Source organism: Balaenoptera acutorostrata, chromosome 6 (assembly GCF_949987535.1).
Source record: "Balaenoptera acutorostrata chromosome 6, mBalAcu1.1, whole genome shotgun sequence".
Lineage (NCBI taxonomy): Eukaryota > Metazoa > Chordata > Mammalia > Artiodactyla > Balaenopteridae > Balaenoptera > Balaenoptera acutorostrata.
Genome location: NC_080069.1, coordinates 11,842,634 through 11,865,033, shown reverse-complemented (window position 1 = coordinate 11,865,033; position 22,400 = coordinate 11,842,634). Strand labels below are relative to the sequence as shown.

Below are 22,400 nucleotides of genomic sequence, written 5' to 3'. Positions count from 1 at the left end.
GCATAGGAAATAATTCAACCAGGCAGGGAAGAGCAACTTAAGCAAGGGAACCTAAATGTGCAAACAATGGAGGTGTGGATCAACACGGTTTATCAGGGAATGAAAGGGAAGTGCAGGAGTTTGGTGAAAAAGGGTGGTGGGAATGGACCTTCCTCTTGACCTCGGGTATTCCAATGAAAAGATGAAGAAGCTGGTGGGATAAATTTGTGGGAATAGACCCTTGAGGTCACTCTTGTCTCCTTTTACTCAGAAGCAGACAGTTCTTTTATTTTAAATTTTTTTTATTAATTAGTTTATTTATTTATTTTTGGCTGCATTGGGTCTTCTTTGCTGCACGTGGGCTTTCTCTAGTTGCGGCGAGCAGGGGCTACTCTTTGTTGCGGTGTGCAGGTTTCTCATTGCGGTGGCTTCTCTTGCTGCAGAGCACGGGCTCTAAGCACACAGGCTTCAGTAGTTGTGGCACATGGGCTCAGTAGTTGTGGCTCGCAGCTCTAGAGTGCAGGCTCAGTAGTTGTGGCGCACGGGCTTAGTTGCTCTGCGGCATGTGGGATCTTCCCGCAGCAGGGCTCGAACCTGTGTCCCCTGCATTGGCAGGTGGATTCTTAACCACTGCGCCACCAGGGAAGTCCCCAGAAGCAGACAGTTCTTGATGGTATGGGCAAAGCCTCTCACTTTCTCAAGCACAGCAGGTTTCTGAAGCCCCTGGGGTTACAGCTTTGGGCTCCTTATTCATTCTAGGGCAGTGACTTTCCAAAGGTTTGACTGCAACCTCTAGTAAGAAATACATCTTCTTTTCCCATTTAGGTTGTTACATAATATTGAGCAAAGAATTTGAAAAAGAATAGATACATGTATATGTATAACTGAATCACTTTGCTATACACCTGAAACTAACATGACATTGTTAATCAACTGTACTCCAATATAAAATAAAAAGTTAAAAATAAATACATCTTATGCTATGACCTGGAACTTACATACAAATATAAAATTGAAATACAATTTCCATAAAACAATATCTCTGTTACTGCCTGGAATCACTTTGATATGTTATTTTCTATTTCCGTTTCCATTTAAATTCTCTTCTATTCCTATTTTTAAAAAATTTAATTTGGGTGGCACACACTAAGTTGATTTCACAATCCAATGAGTTACAACTCGCAGTCTGAGGAACACTGTCCTAAGACTTATATCCTAGTTCGAGAGTATTGAGAAGCAGCACAGTGCCGGAGCTAAGAACTTGGACTCTGGAAGCAAAACACCAGAATTGACGTCTTTGTTCTCTCACTTACAACCTGTGTGGCCTTGAGCAAGTTACTTAACCTTTCTAAGTCTCAGTTGTCTTGTCTGCAAAATGGGATAATAGAGTTGTTGTGAGGATTAAGTGAGTATATATATATATTGACTCAGAAAATTGTCAGGCATCTAGTAAATGTTGCCTATGTGTTAGCTGCCACCACCGCCATCATCATCATCATCATCATCATCATCATCATCATCATCTCTGATCCCTCCTGTTATCCTATTCTAAAATGAAGCTAAATTGCAGTACCACTAGTGGGGGTGGGGGGGATAGCAATACCAAACGATTTATTTACAAAGCTGTACAAAACTACAGTGTGAGGGGCAGGGTGGAGAGGTGCCCTGGGATCCTGTTCACACAGGCTGCCCCCACCCCACTCCTGTTTGCAGGGATAGGAGGAGGGAGACTCCTTTCCCAGCCGTGGTTTGGCGTTCTGGATAAAGGGATGACTGCTGGATCTGAAATGATCCCCTCTGCTTTCCACTAACAAACGTTTTATTTCCTCACTAGCTCACTATTTGTGACCACCTAGCATCCCACACCCCTAAAGTGAGGACTTCCTTCTTACTCTGCATCTTGGGGACCACGTTAGAATGTCAATCCATGCAAAGGAAAATTGGATTTGTTTTCTTACCAATTCAGTGCACTCAGTCCAACACGGGGCAGCCCACAAGCGGGGGACGGGGGGCGGGGGGCGGGGTGGTAAAAAGAAGGCTGGCGTGTTTCAACCCTCCTCACCCAGCACCTCAGATACCCTGATGGTCCAACTAAGGAATAAAAGGGGCATCTGGCACCTGATGGGCAGAAACCAAATTCAAGAACATTCTATCAATTACACAAAGGACAAATTCAAGAAATAAAAAACCGGAGACTTGGAGTAAATGTTTCATTATTGGTCATGATGATCAAAAGATGATGGTTAAAACACACACACACACACACACACACACACACACGCACGGACACACGCACGCGCACACACCCACACACACACACTCAGACCTCATCCCCCAGCCGCAGGGCCCCCCCCCACACCCCCTGCTGGCGTCTCCGGCCACGCCCTGCAGCCCTCGCTCCACCCAGGACTCCGCCCTTCACTCGGAATTCTACCGCCTGATTTTAACTTCCCTCAAGGCGGTGCCCGGATGCTCACTGTGAAGAAAAGCCGAGGACTTGCCTTGGGCTGGGTAGCAAATGCCCACGAGTCCTCCATCTCCCTTTCCAAACCTCGGCTCCTTTTCTCCCCTCTCCCACCCCATCATTGTTCCCCTGAAACAAATAGGATGGCTTCACAGGTCAATTCTTAACATGTACAAACACCAAAAGCAGAGGAAACGCCCCTGGCCACCCCCCTCCCCCCAAACCCCAGTGCTGGGAGAGCAGCCAGCGGCAGGCGAGGCTGCCTCGGGAACTGCGGAGCCGCTGGAGCTGTCCGGCCGTTCTGGAAACTTCTTTGCCTCTGGGCTTTACCGGGAGGCCTCCTCCTTCAGCTCCTTGTTTTTCCGCACCTCCTCCGCGTGCTTGTCCTGGGAAGGAAGGGAGGGAAAAGGACAGGTCACACGGGCTTCCCCAGGATAAAGGGAGGCCGAGGGGCAGGAGAGCCAAAGCAAAGAGTGTGGCCACCACCGGCCACCACAGGAAGTGACGAGCAGGGTCTGCAAAGGCGTCCTGAGAAGGGGCAGAAGGTGGCAGGTGAGGCTGGCAGGAGGCAGGTGAGCGAGCCTGCTGGTGGGGCCCCTGGATGCTCGTTGACTAGACACAGCCTCCCCGGGGGAACCCACCTGGCAGGGACCACCAGCCTCCGCCGCCTTTACCTGGCCGTCTGGGGGCTGCACTGATTACACGGCTTGACTTAATGTAAGGAGTAGCTCCATGTAGCTTGTGCCAGAAGAGCAGGTAGAACTCACTGCAGGTGGCCCCTGCACACAGGCAACTGGACTGCCCTTGTGTTTCCTGCTCATCTCCTTAGCGAAGGTTGTCTTAAGCCCCCTGACGAAAGGTGAGGGCTTGTAAAGTATAAATCGACTAAAGAACTTCTGGAAATGTCCAGCTCCACAAAGTGGCTTTTTTTGTAAGTGTGGTAAAAGAATCCTCTTTTGTGTCCCAGCATCATCAAACCAAACGATAGGATCTGACTTCAAACGCCCATCAGCTGTGTGACTTTGACCAGCTCACTTCACCCGTCAGGCTCCGTTCTCTGGTATTGAAAGAGAGGGGCATGGATGGGAAGCTCTTTTACCTCTAGAATTCTGTGATTTTAGTGTTCACTTCTAGGGCTTATCTCGGTCTACCTTACATCCCTGCTCATGGTGAAGACATCTGGGTCCTCCTTGTGGGCAGGGAGCACGTCTTTTCCTCTTTGTATCTCCCAGTTCCTCATATGGCACTTTGTGCATGCTAGGTGCTCAGTAAATCCCGTCTCTGCCAGAGCCTGGCATCCACCCAGATATCATCACATCCAGGTATGGGTCAGCCTGGGGGAGACCCACTGAGGCAGCCCAGGGTCCCAGGATGTACCTTAAACTACAGATCTGTCCCTGGAGAGGCCCGAGAACTTTCCATGTCCCTGGGGAAAGTGTGGGGAGTGGTATGTCTAGGGCAGTGGTTCTCAACCTTGCTGTGCATCAGCATGACCTGAGAAGCTTGTTAAACTGAGGTCCTCAGGCACCATCCCTAGAGAGCCGGGATTGGTAGGTCTGGAGTAGGGTCCAGGTATCTGTAGTTTTAAACTTTACACCAAGTGAGTCTGGTGCGGATGGCCAGTGATTCACACACGTACTGACAAAGAGACATCGTTATAGGTGTCCCTGGCCTGGGGCAGAGCACACACCTGTCTCTCATCCCACCTCCTGCCCTCATCGTTGGGCAAAGGTGAAGAGTGGTCAAGATTCCAGAGGAGTGAAGCTCACCCAAATGTCTGCTCTGACATCTTGTTTCTTTGAGGCTTATCTCACTTCTAAAGCTCTTCCTCCAGACTGTGGACCTTCCCAATCTCTCCAGCTCAGAATCTACCTCTATTACCAAGTGAGCTCACTGAAGAGAACCCTAGGTTTCTGGACTCCCTTTCCGTGGCCTCCAGTGGCTTCCGGTCTGACAAAAGGCCGGCAGGATGATTGTGGGCTGGTCTCCCTGAAACAAGCATTGAAAGAGCCACCTGGGACTTCCCTGGCGGTCCAGTGGTTAAGATTCCATGCTTCCAATGCAGGGGCCGCGGGTTTGATCCCTGGCTGGGGAACTAAGATCCCACATGCCGCATGGCATGGCCAAATTTTTAAAAAAAGAAAGAAAGAAAGAAAAAAAGAGCCACCTGGCCTCATATCCAGAGAACTGGGCTCTAGTCCCAGCTCTACTGCTTAGTGGCTGTGTGACCCTGGACAAGTCATTTGACCTCCTCTAACATGGTTTCCTCATCAGTAAAATAAGGATAACACCCATCCTGCTTACCTCATTGTGAGGATAGGGGTATGATGAAATAAAAGTGTTTTGCAGATTTTCAAATCCCATATCATGGCTCTAGCCTCAATATTTCCCTTGGGTTTAGCCTAAGAACACATGCCCCATCCTATCCCAATCCCTACTTTTTTTTTTCCTGCAAGAGTTTGCTCCTACCCATCCCTCAATAACTGGGGAAGCCTGAAATCAGACCCGGAACACTTCCCTCCCATGTGATACTTGATGGAGGCCTTGCTGCCCCTAGAAGGATGGAGAAAGAGAGCGGAGGACCTGCCCCATGCTGGCCAGCTGCAGGGCCTACACCACATCCAGATCCCCTGTGAAGAAACCAGATCTTTGTAGTAGCTTTGCCAAGGGCCTGAGACTCTAGGTGGTTGGGCAGAAAGGAGCGGGGACCACGCAGCTCACCATGGGACGAGGCCACCGATCGGGTCCCGGGAGTCACCGCGCAGCAGGCGGCGCCTGGAAATAAAACACAGAGCTGGAGCTCTCCCAGGAGCCGCAGGAGAAACGGGGGCAGCCGTGGGACTCAGCAAACGAGGCCAGCGTGTTCTCAGCAGAACGGGCTGTTATTCCACTGACACGTGGGACCAACCCCAGTCTCTCACGTTTCTCGTATTCAGGTGACACGATTTGGTTTATTGACAAAAGGCAGAATATTGGAAAGACCAGTGACTCACTCAGTCCATGTCAAGAGATTTGGAGAGGATTGTGTTTCCTGCTCGATGGGCAACTCAGCTCATCATGCCCTTGGCTTAGAGCCAAGAGCTCAAGTCAGCATCTTTCATTAAGTCAAATCGGTCCATTCAAGGATGAAGCCAGGAATGTATAACTGCCTGTTCATCCCTACTCCCCTGCATTAGGCAGGCTTTCTCTAGAAGATAAGAGGTCTGATCTCCCTCAGACAATGAGAAATTTCGATTGTGTAGCTGGACAGCATGTCACCCAAGGAATTCCAAAGCTCGGTTCATGTTTCTTGCCTCTGGCTTCCCAAATCATCCCTTGGAACTCTCTAAGGATCTAGCCTAACAGAATTCTTCCCTGAGGCTGCTTGCTCCCTGAAATGATCTGCGTGTCCATTTTACTTGCCGTGGAAGGAAGAACAGGTCCCAAGAGTCTCCTCTCTGATCCGAGGCCACTTACCTTCTCTTGCAGCCGTTCCAACATGGCGGCAAGGTGGGCCTCCCGGTTCTCCTTATTGGATTCCATCTTCTGAGCCAGTTTTTCCTTTGCCATCTTGATGAAGTTGTTGTTTTCCTCAATGGCTTTTTGGATCACCTCCCGCTCATGTTCTCGCTTCTCTGCCAGGTGCTTCAGGAGCTCAGCTTCCTGGTACTAGTGGAGCATGAAGGGAGAAAGAGGCCCTTGAGGGTGAGCATGCCGGGGTGTGTTCTTAGCGTCATGACTTAAGAGCTCCACACTCAGAACACACGTCTCCCTGAGCCTGGTTGCCCGGCCCATGGGCAGGAAGCAAGGACACTTCCTGGATTCTCCCACTGGACCCTCGGTCCTCTTTGCCATAATTCATTCATTCATTCACAAATATGGAGTGACCAGATACTAAGTACCAGGCACTATTCCAGCCACTTGGGAAAGAAAAAAATCTACTAGAGACAAGACATGTATAAATAACTCTAACCCAGGCTAGCATGCGACATATGCCTTGAGAGATAGAAAAGAAGTGCTCTAGGAATTCAAGGGTGATAATTTTCAGCTTCAAAGATGAAGGAAAGCTTACGCAGAAATGGCATAAGAGTTGGGGCATACGAATCCATAGAAAGCAAGGAAGGCACACCGAGGGGTGAAGGTATACCATGCCATGACCTTCGTCCCCCTCCCCCAATTAAGGACCCCTTTCCTTAATTGTCTAGCCTTTCCCTAAATCCACAGTGTTGGTCAATGTCTTACCTTGTCATGATAAGGTCACCTCTGGGAGTTATGTAATTCATGACTTATCCCCCTAACCGAACTCCTAGAGACCTGGGGCTTTTAGTTCCTTGTTACCCTCAATGGTGTCTCATTCTCTGCCCGGTACCTGGAAGAGCTGCCTAAATATCTATCGGTTGGTGGTGACCTGACCCCCCCGCTCAGAGCCACCGCCTGTCTTCCTCAACATCCTCCCCCTCACGCTCAGACAGAGGGGAAAACAGGACAGCACTGACCTTCCTTCTCTCCTCAGCCGCTTCCAGCTTCTTCTGGATTTCTTCCAGCGATGGGTCTCGCCTCCTGGGGAGGGAGGCATTGAACTCGGGCACCCCATCAAAGGAGGGTGGCTTCAGGATGACTTCAAAGGACTGGCCAGAGGTGCATTTGTTCAGTTCGATGACTTCCATGTCGGAAATTACACACCAGTTCAGGTCCACCGTGTCTGCTGCAGAGAGCAGAAAAGGGGCTGCTCACCCCCTGAAGACCATATGGGGCCCCCCCAAAGCATGCACACATGCACACATACATGGGAGGTCTGGGGTCCCCAAGGCAGACCAATGACCAGGGTTCTGGGTCTGTCCTAAACATGGCACCAAAGGTTGCTGGGCTCTGATGGGGCTGAAGGAGTTGGTAGCCCACAGGAAGGTCTCAGACTCTGAGAGCAGGGGCCCCAGGATAAGGGATTCCTAATAATGGCTGTAGCAACTGGCTTTGCTTCTGCTTCTGACAAGGTTCCTCCAGTAGCTGAGCTCTTGCTCACGTTGGCACACACTGAGGCGTTTACTTACCACCCACCTCCCGTCCACTCCTCGCCCCACTACCGATCCGATGGCTCAGCCTTCGGACACCTCTCCCCCTGCCCCCTCCTACCCTGCTCTCTTCTTTCTCTCCAGTCAGTACTGTCTCTCCGCTGGCTTTCATCTTTTCTCCTACACTCTCTCCCACACCAGCCTAAACAGAAAAAACAATCTCAGGTGACCCAAGCACTCCCACCTGTCATTTCCAGACCAAACCCATCCTTTCCTTTGAAGCCCCAGGAAACTAAGAGGTGACCTATTCCCTGACCACCACCTCCAATCAGGACGTGGCCATTCAGTGCTCCCTGCCAGTGTCCTGGGACCTGTCACAGGGCTCAGGTGGCATAACGATCCCTGAGCCTCCTTGGGTGGCTGAAGAGCGGAAGTCCCTTGCCACATCTGGACCTGCTCAGAGCATTCTCGACCCTTCACTGAGGAGACCTGTGGGCGGCTCATTTACACCATGACTGTCCCCCTTCTAGGCTAGGTGTCCCCGAGGGCAGACCCCCTGTCTACTCGGCCTCCACGGCACCCATCTGTTACACGCATGAACAAAAGCTGAGATTGAGGGCACTCTGCAGAGAGTCTGACTCAGACCCAAAGCTGCTGTCCGGTCCCCCAGGCCGCAGCCCCACGCCCACCTTCGCATGGAACTTAGACCCTCAGAATCAGCTGTGGTGATTTTACTGGCTCTGGGAAAGAGAATGCGATGTAGGGAGGAGATTTTCAGGAAACTGCGGTGGAGGTGCTGGCATCCTGGATGCAAGCTACAGGAAGCTTCCGTCCTTACTCTCCCGACTGTGACCCTCACGTACCTTCATATTTATATGACTTATTCAGGGGGTCTGCCAGGAAACAGGAGCAGAACAAGGACACCAGCGGGAGCTCCTTCATCTTCTCTTTGTAGGCTGTGGAAACACCCGACAGGTGAAGAGGGCGACCCCTTCCTAGACTCAGAAACCAGCACCCATGCAAGTGTGGGTGCCTGAGCAGTGGGGGGTCGCCGAGCTCCACAGAGGCACCCAAACCACCCAAATCCACCCCTTGGCTGGAGATCCAGCCCCTTTTGCCCTGAGCAGCCCTGTTCAGGATCCCTGTGTGTGATTTGGACCCACTTCCGTCCACCTGCGCCTTCCAGCGCACCCAGAGGACCCCATCTTCTCTCCAGCACATCATCTCCCTTTGTGGTACTGAACGCAAAATGCCTGCAGGTATGGACCCCAAGCGCCAGTGCCCTTGCCCCCGCCGGCACCCTGGACCTCACTTTCTATGTCCCCGTACGTGCCCAGGATATTCTGTTTCTTTTGCTCCAGGACAGAGGAAACCCACACTCCATTCTCAGAGTACTTGGCAGTGCTTCCCTGAGGGTAAAGAAGGCCGCTGCCATCCCTGCGGTCCTGCCTCTCCCTGGGTGACAAGGTCAGGCTGTGAGCTTTCCCTGACCATCCCAGTGCAGTGGTCAAAGCCAGTGGGGCTGGTGTCCCTGAGGGCTGGAGGGGTCCCCCCACCCCCATTTGGTTTCTCAGTGTTTGGGGAGGATTTGGAAACTGGAAGGTCACGAGTTAGAGCTGATATCTGTTGGGGTTTTTTTTTTTTTTTTTTTTTGCCACGTCGCACAGCTTGCGGGATCTTAGTTTCCTGGCTAGGGATCGAACCCAGGCCCTCAGCAGTGCAAGTGCTGAGTCCTGGCCACTGGACCACCAGGGAATTCTCTAGAGTTGATTTGTTGGGTCCAGTCCAACCCACCTCCTCTGGGCCCTGGTGTGTGCTCCTGTCGGCCCCTCCCCCATCCCTACTGCCCTGAACTCTCCCCTCATTTCCTTTTACAAATTGAAAACAGGATTAACTGCAAAAATGATACATGGGCATTGTAAAGACTTTTTTAAAAACAAGCGCAGATGAGTAAAAGGAAGAAGAGCTCAGCTGTGATCCCACCCCTCATCCAAAAATAACCTCTTTTAACCCTTAGGTGTATTTCCTGTCAGCCTTTTATCTTTTCTATGCACATGTAAGTACATCTACGCATGTACAGAAATACACTATGCTGTAGTGCCCCATTACATAAACGGTTTTTGTACCTACCTGCGAGGGTCATGTTTTCTGGAATGTGAGAGGTGAGTCCTAGTGAAAGTCAGGGCAGGTCTGCCACCAGCTCAGGACACTGTCACAAATCCGAAAAGCAGATCGTTTTAGCTGACAGGTTATTCGCATAAGGAAGGTCTTTACACAACCAGGGAGGAAATCCCAGGAGGTACCTCATCTGCCCCCATCTCCGGGCTGACTCTCCCTTCCCCAAACACCGACCCCCCTCTTCCATGTCACTCAGTCAAGTTCAGTTTCCAAGCACTGAACTTGGAAAATTTCATAATTGAGAAGTTTATAATTTCATAATTGGTTTCCCAATCGCCAAGACCCCCTGAGTCTCGAACATGGGTTTCCCCAAACTGAATGTATCAATGGATGTTCATCTGTCTCCCTGTGCAGTTCAGTGGCCTGGTCCAAAGGAAAGGTTAAGGTGAGAAACAAACCCTAAGCCAGAATCGCCTGGGAGGTATTTGCAAAATAACTCTGTGTCTTGAATTCCTCCCTACACCCAGCCCGGACCTTCCTGCCCAGAGCATTCTGACATTGGACAGAGGATGTCAAAATACCTCTTCAGTTGTCCCCTCACTCTCTTCCCCCTTGCCTGCTCCGAACCAGTGTTCTAAGCACTGCTTGTCCCCCTTTAAGACAACCCTGGCCTATGAGAAGAAACAAATACTAAGGAATAATGTAATCATTATGTGATTCGCGCAGAGATGGAAATCAGCATTCGGGATTACTATGGGAGCTCAGAGACGGGGCTCCAGACTCATCATGAGGCCTGGGGAGCTAGGAAGGGGGCCCCCTGGTGTTAGCAGCACTGGAACTGCTGAATGATGAGTCGAAATTAAGCAGGAGACGGCAGGGACCGCATTCTGCCGGGGGAACAGCACGTGCAAGAGTCGGGGTGAGAAAGCCCGGTGTCTATGGGGTCTCAAGCTGGTTGATGCTGGACCAGAAAGCGTGAAGGAGGCAAAACAGGAGAGGCAGGGAGGAAGCAGATTGGGGAGTGTCTGGGGGACAGGAGGTGACAGGTATCTACTGAAAGCTACTATCTGATGGAGTGAGGAATAGCCAGCAGTGAGTGGCCGTCATGGGGACCACTTGATCCTTGGCCGCTGTGATGGTTAATTTTTGTGTCAACTCGACTGGGCTGAGAGATGCCCAGATAGCTGGTCAACATCATCCTTGGGTGTGTCTGTGAGGTTGTCTCTGGAAGAGATGAGCATTTGCGTGACAGACTGAGTAAAGAAGATGACCCTCCCCAGTGAGGGTGGGCATCACCCAATCCATTGAGGGCGTAGAACAAAAAGGCGGAGAAAGGGAGAATTTTCCCTGCCTGCTTGAGCTGGGATATCTGTCTTCTCCTGACCTCAGGCATGGGAGCTCCTGGTCCTCTGGCCTTCTGATTACACCACTGGCCTTCCTGGGCCTCCAGCTTGCAGCCAGCTCTCATCGTGAGACTTCTCAGCCTCCATAATTGCATGAGCCAGAGCGACTCTGAGAGCAGCTGAGAACCCCTTTCCCCGCTTACTGAAGTGTTTTCCCTCTGGGGACCAGGGTCTGTGCTGGCTGGGGATGGGCAGGGGAGCGGATGGGAGCAGCTCTGGCTTTGGGGCTGGGCCGGTGTGGAGTCAGACACAGACTTCATCTCTCTCGTAGCTGTTACTGGTTACTTCACATGTCTAACCTTGCTCGCCTCATCTTAATTCTGCACAGAGTTGTACAAATTAAACGAGAAAAGCGTCCAGCAAAAGGGAACGTTTAATAAATATTAGTTCCTTTTCCCCTGCTTTTTACAACAAGGTCGCTACCGGGTACCACACACACCTGCTTCCGAGGCCTCACCAGCCCTGCAGGTAAGGACTGTGGTCCCCATGGGCAGGTGAGGAAACGGAGGCTCAGAGTGTTTGTGTGGCTTGCTCAGGGTCACGCAGCTGACAAGTGAAAGTGCAGAGATGTGCAACCAGGTCAACTGGCCTTGAAGGGCTCTGTTCCCTGCAGCAGCTCTGTGTGCTTCTCCTTGTGCTTCGGAGCCGCAGGCCCCTGTCGTGCCCCTCCCGGTGCAGCACAATGGGCCTCTCTCCTCGGAGTCAAGTTGATCCTGGTAGTACCAGCGAGTCCCCAAACAGCGATGCGGGCTAAGTGCCTGGATACGACAGCCCTGGTCATGAGCTCTGTTCCACACCATCTCCCATTCACGTCCAGGCTGATTGATGGGGTGACTGGCAGAGGGAGTGAGCCGTTGCCAGGAGAGGGCACGGCCTCAGACCTTAACCTGGGTAATGAATCAGAAGTGGGGGTCCAAAAAGGAAAGAGGAGGCAGAGAAGGCACTCTGAGAAAGAAGGGGACTGAGCTGGGCTTTTTCTGTAGGCGTGGGTACCTGGAGTCAGGGACCTCGCCCTTTGGCTTGAGCTGGAAATGATAATTAAGACCCTACACTCATGGAGCACTTTACTGATTACAGTTCTGGTCGCCTACATTATCCCAGTTGATCTTTGCAGGAGGCTGGGCTGGGCTGATAAGACAGGCATCATCAGCTTTGCTTTTCATCAAGAACCTGGGGCTGAGATGTTAAGACTCTTAGCTAAGGTCACACAGCTAGTTGGTGTAGAGCTGGCTCTAGGATCCAGGTCTTCTGACTTATAAGCTCTCCTCTTGTGGCCAGTGGAAGGACTGGATGCTAAGTGCTGTCTCCTCCATGGTCCTGGGGACTCGGGGAAAGACAGTCTAGCCTCAGGATATGATTTAATGAAAAATATGTATTAAGTGCTCTCTACACGTCAATGGAAGATGTTATGCTAGGAGTTTTAGGTGCAGGAGGAATCAAGTAGAGAACACAGGTCAGAGAGACAGAGAAGGAAGACGGGGCAGGGAAGAGGAGACATCCTAAAGATGGGCAGAGGGGACTTCCCTGGCGGTCCAGTGGTTAAGACTCCGCGCTTCCAATGCAGGGGGCATTGATTTGATCCCTGGTTGGCGAACTAAGATCTCACAGGCCACGCAGTGTGACTAAAAAATAAGGTAAAATAAATTAAAAAAAAAAAAAGACGATTTAAAAAAAAAAAAAAGATGAGCAGAGGTATGCATGGCCAAGGGATTTGCAACTGAGATCTCTCAGCTTCACAGGGCTGGAATCTGCATCATTAAGCATGTGTATTTATAGAGCATCTACTATGTGACAAATGATTTCACTTTTTCATCGTGACCTTGTGATGTAGGAATTACTATCCCTGTTTTATACAGGTGCGAATTGTGGCTCAGAGAGGCTAAGTGACATTTCCAGGGTCACTCAGTGTAGTGGGTTGAATGGTGTCCCCCAGTAAGGTATGTCCACGTCCTAATCCCTGCAATTTGAGAATGTGACTTTCTTTGGAAAGGGTCTTTGCAGATTTAAGTAAGTTAAGGATCTCAAGATGAGATCATTCTGTATTATCTGGGTGGCACCTAAATCCAATGACATGCAGGGGAGAGATACATAGAGAGAAGAAGACCATGTAAAGATGGAGACAGAGGTTGGAGTGAAGCTGCCACAAGCCAAGGAATGCCTGGAGCACCGGAAGCTGGCAGAAGCAGGAAGGACCCTCCCCTAGAGTTTTTGGGGGAGTGAGGCCCTGCTGACACCTTCATTTTTGGATTTCTGGACAGCAGAACTTCGAGAGAAGGATTTGTTGTTGATTTAAGCCTTTAAGTTTGTGATAATTTGTTACAGCGGCCACAGGAAACTAATACACTCAATAAGTGACAGAGCCAGGGTTCAAATCATTGCATCTCAGCTCCCAGTGTTTACATGTGGTCTGATTTGTTCCTCAAAATAATCTGTGTATGTGTACCTGTGGGTACAGGTGCCCTGATAATTCCTCATGCCAATAGTCACATCATTTCTATTGCACTCAAGACCCACAAGAACATCCTGAGAAAGGCTCTAAGGGGATAGGAGGAGGGCAAGACTCTTCTGGAAGGCCCAGCCATGCAAAGGGGTCCTGAGCCCCTGGGTGCCAGCCACAGCAGAGACCCTGACTTTATCTGTAATTAACCTGTGGCGTCAACATTGGGTGGGACAGTCACACCTCCCTCCCCAGCACTCAGCCTGACTGCCTGAGGACTCCGGGAACTGCCAGAGAAGGGCAATAAGAGGTGTTATTGCCAAGGTCAGAGAGGACAGAATGCCAGGAATTCAGGGAGGCAGGTGAAGATTGATAGAGAATAAAAGCTAGAGTAGGCGGGAGGCCATGGGGACAGACCCAGCAGTGGGAGATTCTAGCCAACACGTCAGCTATCAGCGCATCGTCAGGTAAAACCCCTGCTGAGCCAAACCTCAGGCCCTCCCAGAGGCTCCGTGCGCGTTTTCAATTAAGGCAGAGGCCAATCCCAGGCCTTGCGTTGCCCCTAAGGAAGACCAGGAAACTGACTGAATCCAGCGATAGCAGAGATCAAAGGGGCCCCCAACTGAAGGTGCAGGCATCTCAGTCACTCAGCCGAGAACCACAGAGCCGGAGCCTGAGCTCAGGACGGTGGCTTCCGACCCCCGCCGAGGGCTCACTCCCACGCATTTCTGATGGGCCAAGACTTGTTGGTCTAGGAGCAGGGCCTCTCTGGGCAGCCCAGGCCCTGTGCTGTCAGTTATTGATCCAACCTAGTCAGTGGTGAGAGGACTCAAGCTTCAGGTGGCAAAGGTAGGAATGTGATGGGGTTTTGATGCAATTTATAATAGATTCTGCCTTGCCTCTAACTTTGCAATGGCTCAGGAACTTGACTGTGTGCTGGGCTTGTGGACTAGGTTTACTGGGGAACAGAGAGGGCCCGCTGGGCTGCACGCAGGATGCATTGGGACCAGTTGCTAGAATAGGAATAGGAAGAGACCTCCAGACCAGGGAAAGGGTTTGTACTTTGTCTTCTGTTCAGTAGGAAGCCACTGACATCTTTTGAATAAAAAGGAAGAGAGGAAATGGTGATACCGAAGATCATCGCAATAATAACAGCTATCACTTCCCGTGGCCAGTGGCTGGCAGAGAAGAGCCTCCAGCTCTCAGATGCCACATGGCCTTTTACTGTGTGCAAGCCTGATCTCCGGAGGCACCTCTGACTGCCAACACGACCCAAGTGAGCAAGCGTTTTGTCACTGCAAACACTGCCCAGATAATGCCATCAGGATGTGTCACATTTCATGTGGACTGTTTTTGAGAGAAAATAAGCCAATGCACAACTAAATGGTTTGAATAGAGTGGACCTTGGCAAGAGTGTTCAGAGACAGTAAAAGAACTTTGGTACAGAATCAGGCCGTGGAAGCGCTGAGTTCTGACCCACGTGCTTTAGCCACAAGCAGTACAGGAAGCTGGCTCTTTAGGTTCATGCCAATTATCAGTCTTTTTAAAAGTCCTGTTGAAATTATAATATTTACCGGAAATAAGCTGCACGAGCTACTTAAATGTCATAGAATCATATCCATACATATCATGTCCATATAGTAACCTGGTTATTTCGCGCTGATAGGCAGCCGTACGTCTTCTTTGGGTTTTTAAAAAGAAAAGGAGATAAATTATTTTTTCATGATTGTGGTTTTCATTCCTTCCACAATATTTATTGAATATTTAATTCTGTGCCAAGCCCTCAGATAGTTCCTAAAATAACCACAGGGGTTTTCAATAATGAAAGAATGAAATGGGTCCCCTGGGTGGGAATTTGGAGCCTCTGGAAGTTTCTGCTAACCTTTGGCACTTCTCTGGCAGTAACAAGGACCATGTTATACAGGGAGAAAGAGTAGATTTTAGAGCACAGGGCAAGAAGGGACTATTGAGATTGACAGATGGACACTGGGCAAAGCAGAATATAGTCATCCCTCCAGATCCACGGGGGATCTGTTCCAGGACCCCCGCGGATACCAAAATCCATGGATGCTCAAGTCCCTGGCGTGGTACAGTCAGCCCTCCATGTCCGTGGATGTGGAACCTTCAGATACTGAGGGTTGACCGTCATTTGGCATTAACTGACTTTGGGGAACTGGTGCTTGTCTGATCACCGCCCCACTCTGCCCCATTAGGTTTGCTTCTGAGGCTTCAAAGGGAAGAAATGGTGGAAGCCCCAGACAGTCCCTAACATGCTGAGAAATGCAGCTTCATTTCCTAGAAATGGTGTTTCCAGGAAATAAGGAGGTGTCACCTGTTGGCAAATGCAGAGCTCTTGTGGCCTAAGTCTGAGGAGTCCCTCCTAACTGTAGGCAAGCCAGAGGAAGAAAATTAAGTCTGCAAAGTGGACAACCCCAAATAATCCACAGTGATGGCACTTTCTGGGCTAATTTTATTTTCCATTCAATAGATGCAGAAGAATCAATGTATTAGAAGTAAAAGTCAGGGGCATGGGCTTCCATGCAGGGTTGCTGGATGGAGTGCAAGGGATTGGAACCCAGCTCTGTGTGAGGTCCTGGGGTCAAAGCACTTGGAAGCATCAACATATAGAACATGTCCCTGTAATCTTACTCCGAGTCACAACAGGAATATTTTGTAGTGCTTTACACTTTACCAGGCACTTTCAACTGCATATATATATGCATCTATTCCTTTTATCTATAATGTTTTAATTACAAACATATTAATATCATATTGCAGAACATCTATGTGACAGAGAAAATGAAACAAATCCCTGTCATCTTACTACTTTTTGCTATTGGCATTTCCTTCTAGCTTTCTTCTTACGTCTATTATGTTTACATAGTTGTAATCTGGGCATATATATTTTATCATTTCATTCTCTCCAAATCCTATCAAACAGATACTAGTATACCCATTTTACAGATGATCAATTCAGGTAGGTGACTTGATTTGCTTAAAGTTGTATAAGTAGAAAATGATAAAGATGGGATTTCAACCAGAGTCTTCTTATATCAAAGTTCCATGGTACTTCCTCAGACACAAGGCCAAGTGTAAATGTAAGCAAGATGAATGATTGCCTGGGACATATGGCTGAAGGGCACACAAAGGCTTGCCTGTGCCAGATCGGCCTCCCAACCATGGGTGGCCCAGTCTCACCATTAAGCTCTCTTTTGTGTCAGGCATTGCCTCAGAAAGTCCCTGTTAAAATGCACACACATGACCTACCAAGTGTAGTAAATTAAATCATTTTCACATCAGCAGAGAACAAGCAATAGATTTGTGAACATTTCCAGGGGTCAAGCTCTCTGCCCATAAGTGGGAGGAGCCATGGAGATCTTTAGCGTTTCCGGTTCACACCCTTTTTCAGAGGGCCCAAGAGGTCCAGTGTCATTCCCAAGATTAAGTAGAAGGAACAAAGCCTTGTTTCTGGCCCTATATTTAGCTACCTTAAAGGGATACCCTTCTCTTTCGCAATATTACTCATTTCTTTGTTCTTTCATTCCTCTCCAATACTTTGTAAGTTTTACATCTTGCTTTTATCTTTAAGTTAAAATCATTTATGTCTACAGGCAGACCTTGGAGACATAGCAGGTTCAGTTCCAGACCACCACAGTGAAGCGAATGTCGCAATAAAGCAAGTCACATGAATTTTTTGGTTTCCCGGTGCGTATAAAAGTTATGTTTACACTATCCTGTAGTCTATTAAATGTGCAATAGAATTATGTCTAAAAAATACTTCATTGTTAAATAATAATTATCCATCATCTGACAACACAGGGTTGCCACAAACCTTCAGTGTGTAAAAGAAAAGCAACATCTCTGAAGCGCAATAAAATGAGGTATGCATGTAAATTTCATTACATGAAGAATAAAACAGTATCTAATAATTTTCTTTATGAGATAAGAGTTTTAGCATACTTTTGCTTCCTTTCCCTACAAACATGATTTTGTCACAATGACTTGGATTTTCAGTTCTGGAGTATCATTATTGATTTCTTTCTTGCATTCTTCATTCCACAAATATTTATGAAGAACCTACTATATGCACTAGGCGAGGTACTGAGGAGAAATACAATGATGAATTTAATAGATCTATTCCCCAGCCTCAAGATATTTGACATTTGCATTCAGCTTTATGAACGTGTTGATTATAATTAGACAATGACTCTAAATTCTAGTGTTTTCTTTCTTGGTGATCATTATCAATAGCCTGTCTTTTTGTACTTGAGTTCTTTAATTTGATAAAGCATTTTGATTAGCTAGACTACTTCTGGAGTAGTTTTTTTTTTCCAGGAGGGACTCATGGAATCTTTGTTGAGTCCATACATATCTGGTTTGGTGGCAGGTTTAGGAAGCAGACAGACCTGTCCTGGGATCTATAGCCCAGTTGTGTTTTTGCCGTCAGCAGACCGCGTCTATCCACTTATTTCCACATACTCAGTCTGAACCTTGCTCCCTACCTGTTCTGGATTTCTGGGCACCGACACCCAAATGATCCACTGGAACTCTGCACTCTGCCCATCCACCCCCCCCGCCAGGTCTTTTACCCCAGAGTCTGCGCTCAGCTCTTTTCTCTGTACTCACATTCACTGGTTTGTTCTCTGAACTCTCAGGTTGCCTGTGCCCTGTCATAAATCAGGCCACCCCAGCAGATGCCTGCCCCTTCTGATCTGTTCTGTCCTCTTGCCTCTCACCACCCACCGTGGACAGCAGGACCCTAAGAGAGTAGACACACACTGATCAGTCTGGATTGATGGAAAAGACCAGCGAGCTTTGCTGGGGAAGCAAGATAGGTGTGTGTGAGAAAGTAGGGGTGGTGTACCTTTATCTGTGTGTCTCCCTGTCTTCCTCGTGGGACCAAAAATGTAAAACGCTGAAAAATGCTTTTTTAAAATGTCAGAGGAGTTTTTTTTTCTTTGGTCCTTACTCTTTCCCAAAGAAAAGCAGAAAAAGTAAACTTTTCCAAGACTACCACATCTCTAAATATAGCAAATTCTAATTTAATAAGCAAATTAGATTATACATGATGTATGTTTATTTCCCAAGCCAAAATAAAAGGGGAGGGGGGTGGGATGGGGAAGGAGAGAGTTTGGTTCCCTACCCGGCATTATAAAAATTACATATTGCATGTTTTAGAATTTTCCTCCAAATTTCTATCCTCCTTCCCACCCCACCCCCCAAAATGTCTACCTACTCATGATTTCAAAATCTCTGGGAATTCTGCATCTCCAAATGATAGTCTCCAGGTAAGTAGGAAATAATACAAAGATATCAAGGGGGTCTGGAGAGAGGATCTTAGGGGTTCAGGAAAAATGAAGCCTTTCTTTGGTTATACTCTTGATCTTTTAGATATCCAATTGTTTAAGATCAAGAACACAAAAGATCTGAATTTTCCCATTCTATATGGTTGGTTTCATGTAGACACTCTCGCTTTAGCTCTCTCTTACCCTCCTTCTTTGCCGTGTCCTTGTTTCCTGTTCCATGACCTCGCTCTCTGGATCTCAGTTTATGGCTTGATTGCTCTATTTTAAATCTTGCCAGTCAGCCTGCTTCTGTCCCACAGGGCAAATGTGGTTAAAGCGGCCTCGTTGTATGAGAGAAGGCAGCTAATCTCCCTTCGCCCTAGGATTTCTATGATTGAGCCACAATGAGATATATATAAGGAAGCAAGAAATGCAAGACACTCCCGCTACCGCACCAGCAATAGCATGTCTGTCCAACAATCTGCTCAAGAGGGACAATATTAGACCAGACTTCTCTGACTTTGACGGGTCCTTTAGAACAAAGTCTCTCCTTAAAGAGACACAGTTTTCCATTTAAAACAACACTTGGACTCTGGGCACTTATTTTGTACATGGGACACTTATGAACAAAACAGTTCTCCTTGTAAGAAGTTCACAGTCTATGACATGGGTGAACCTTGAGGACATTCAGCTAAGTGAAATGAGCCAGTCACAAAAAGACAAACACTATGATTCCACTTACATGAGGGACCTAGAATAGTCAGATTCATAGACAGAAAGTAGAATGGGGGTAGCCAGGGACTGCGGGGGTGAGAAGAATGGTGAGTTATTATTTAGTGGGTTTCAGTTTGGGAAAGTGAAAAAGTTCTGGAGGTGAATGGTGGTGATGGTTGCACAACCATGTGAAGCACTTAATATCACTGAACTATACACTTAAAAATGGCTAAAATGGTAAATTTCACATTCTGTGTTTTTTACCACAATCAAAAATCTTTTTAAATTTTAAATGAACTTCACAGTCTAATAAGAGTTATCCATAGGCTTACAGTCTTATAGTTAGAAAAAGTAATTAGAGGTTACTTAGCCCAGTGTTTCTCAATCCTTTTTCTTACTGAAATCCGCAATAAAGAACTACCTTTTATATCATGATCCAATAGGTATATGTCATGATACTGACATATATATGTATATGTGTATATATATGTATATACATATATATACATACACATACATACACATATATATAACTGAAATATAAACATAAATATATTCATATTTATTTATAAATATAACACTATTATTAAATATATTTATAAACATAATATATTTCTATTTAACATAACTGAGAATATACAACTAAAAATGGTATAGGAAACATTACTATATGGGATGTATTTTGACTTTTTTTCTACTCTAATTTACCCCATTTTAACTAAAAAAAATATCAGTCACAACCCACAAAATTGATTTCACAATCCACTAACAGGTCTCAACCTGCAGTTTGAAAAACACTAATCTAGTCCAGTCTCCAACACAACACAGAAATCTCCTCTACAGATACCCTGCTGGGTGGTCATCCAACTTCTGCTTGGATGCCTTCAGTGATGGGGAACTCACTCCCCGAAGTGCTCTGTGGCGGATCCATGCAGCTGTTGAGGATTCTTGCCCACTTCAAACCTGTTCCCCAAGCAGCCTAGGTGAAGCTGGGGATCCCAGAAGGGCTGGGACCTGCTGACAGGTGCTCTGGCTCTGGCAGTGGTACGTGGGCTTCAAGGAGGGGTGGAAGCACAGTTCCCAGTGGCAAGGTGAGGGTGTGGCACAAGCTGAGGAGAGGGGGTCTGGCTGACCCTAGAGGGTGGGGCAGGGTCTCCGGGCAACTCCAGCTCTGTTCTGTGGAGCTGTGGATCAGACCTTTCCCCTCTGCTCCCTCACGGCTCCCTCTAGCGCTACGATTATCTCCTTATCTGAAGGATGATCTCATCCCCCCACCACCCCCACCCCCCGCACCCTGACTCCCCGCCTGTGGGAGAGGCTTCCTCCCCCTAGAGGGAGCCTCAGCCTCAGTGGAGACGGATTCCCCCGCATCCCCTCTCAACCTCCCACCCAGCCCGCAGGACTCCCGCAGGCCACCGCTGGCTGTCCCTCCCCCCCTCCCCACCCCCCACTATTCTCTTGGTCTTGAGACACAGGGGTCCCTGCACAAGGTATTTCGACACGTGCTGCCTGAATATTTCTGAGCCACCCAAGAGGGTCCTGGAGACCTGCGCTTTTCAGGACAATGAGACTCCTTCACACCTGACCGTGCCTTCCAAGAGGAATAAAACAAAGGCAGCACCACCACATGGGGACAGAGCTGGCCACTGGCTGTCAAATCCCTGGTTCCTGGGGATGAGGTGGGGACAATGCCTAAACTCCTGGCCAGGGCGGCGGGCTGAACGCCAGGGGTGGGCGGCTGGGTCACAGGCAGGGACCAGGGTGTGGCAGGTGTGGGTTCCAGCAGTTTGCAGCTTTACAGCCAGCCATCCCTGCCCAGGTAGGACCAGGTTGACCTCAGGGTGGGGCGGGACGAGAAGAGATGGTGATCTCATTGTACCCTTAGAACCAAGAGAAAAAAAGTAACCCAGTGCAGACAGAGGAGAAAGCAAAGGATGATGCGAATGGGAAAAGGAGACAGAACAGCTGTGGCTGAGAAAGGCAATGTAAACCACGGGGCAGCTTCCAGCTTGAAAGCGCTCTGGTGGGCCAGAGCCGCTCCAGGGAAAGCCAGACTCTGAACAAAACCTTTCTGCCTCAGCAACAAAACGTTTTTATGCAGAAAGAACTCGCAGTGGACATCCGATCTGAAAGAAACTCTGGCGATTCCCACCCATCCTCTGTTCCCTGAGCTCCAGAATAGAAGAAACACCTGGAGCCCACCCTCGCCCCTCTGCCAGTCACCATCCTTTTCACCTCGCCCCGTTTCCACCAGGATTTGACAAAGTTTAACTGATTGAGTGAAACCGAAAGGCAACACAATAGGTGCCAGACTCCTTGCTTCTCCTCTCTGCAGCTGTTGGGTTGTTTTTGTTTTTGTTTTCTTTTGTCTGAAAAGCCTCAAATAATTTGCATTCTATTTCTACTTACCTGCAGTCCAGTTAGAAGTGAGCTGCTCCCTTCTTCACTCCCTCAATTAGTGGTACCCTGGGCTTCTCTCCACATCAGCACCACTGCTCAGCTCTTGCCATGACATCACCTCCAAGCTCCGTGATTGGCCAACAGTGGGTTGCTTGGCAATTGGACAGTCTCCTCTGGCGGAGCAGGGATTGCCTGAGTGAGTAACTCTTAGCAGGCCGGGGAGTAGAAGATGATGTCAGACAAATAGCTTGCTTTCTGTGCTGCCTCTGGAGCTGGTGAACCAGAGGGTGAGGGTGGGGATGAAGAAAGAAAGAGGGAGTGGTACGGGAAGGTGAGGGTGAGGGCCCAGCTTGCAAACCGAGCTGCCCAGTGAAGAAAGAGCACCTAGACAGAGAGAATAATGCATGATTTCCAGATTCTTTGGCTTTTTCGGATCTGGGGGTGGGAGAATATGGAATCTAGAGGAGAAATCAGAAAGAACAGATGAACCCTAAAAATAGCTCCCTGGAGGGCTTGGTGTCTGCTTCCAGCTCTGTCAGAAGGGCTGGTGGGTTTGAACAGTGAATCAGAAGACAAGGAGGGTCTGCAGGCACCCCGGGCCCTGGAGCTGGT

General features: G+C 48.6%; 1 protein-coding gene and 1 non-coding gene across 3 annotated transcripts; both read right to left on the bottom strand.

Annotated features, from left to right (window-relative positions):
- Positions 1-316: 316 nt before the first annotated feature.
- On the bottom strand, positions 317-21,886 carry STMN4 (stathmin 4). 2 transcript variants are annotated; one of them, XM_007192747.2, is made up of 7 exons: positions 21,798-21,886; positions 9,562-9,640; positions 8,295-8,387; positions 7,553-7,633; positions 6,919-7,127; positions 5,900-6,091; positions 317-2,829 (listed from the first exon to the last, which is right to left on the bottom strand). In XM_007192747.2, exons 2-7 carry the CDS (start codon positions 9,572-9,574, stop codon positions 2,770-2,772), a joined length of 648 nt encoding a protein of 215 aa, XP_007192809.1. In that variant the 5' UTR covers positions 9,575-9,640; positions 21,798-21,886; the 3' UTR covers positions 317-2,769. The 2 variants fall into 2 exon arrangements, with proteins under 2 accessions (XP_007192809.1, XP_007192811.1); XM_007192749.2 differs by lacking the exon at positions 7,553-7,633.
- TRNAA-UGC (transfer RNA alanine (anticodon UGC)) lies at positions 9,114-9,186 on the bottom strand. Its single transcript has one exon. It is a non-coding gene; the product is annotated as a tRNA-Ala (tRNA).
- Positions 21,887-22,400: the final 514 nt, after the last annotated feature.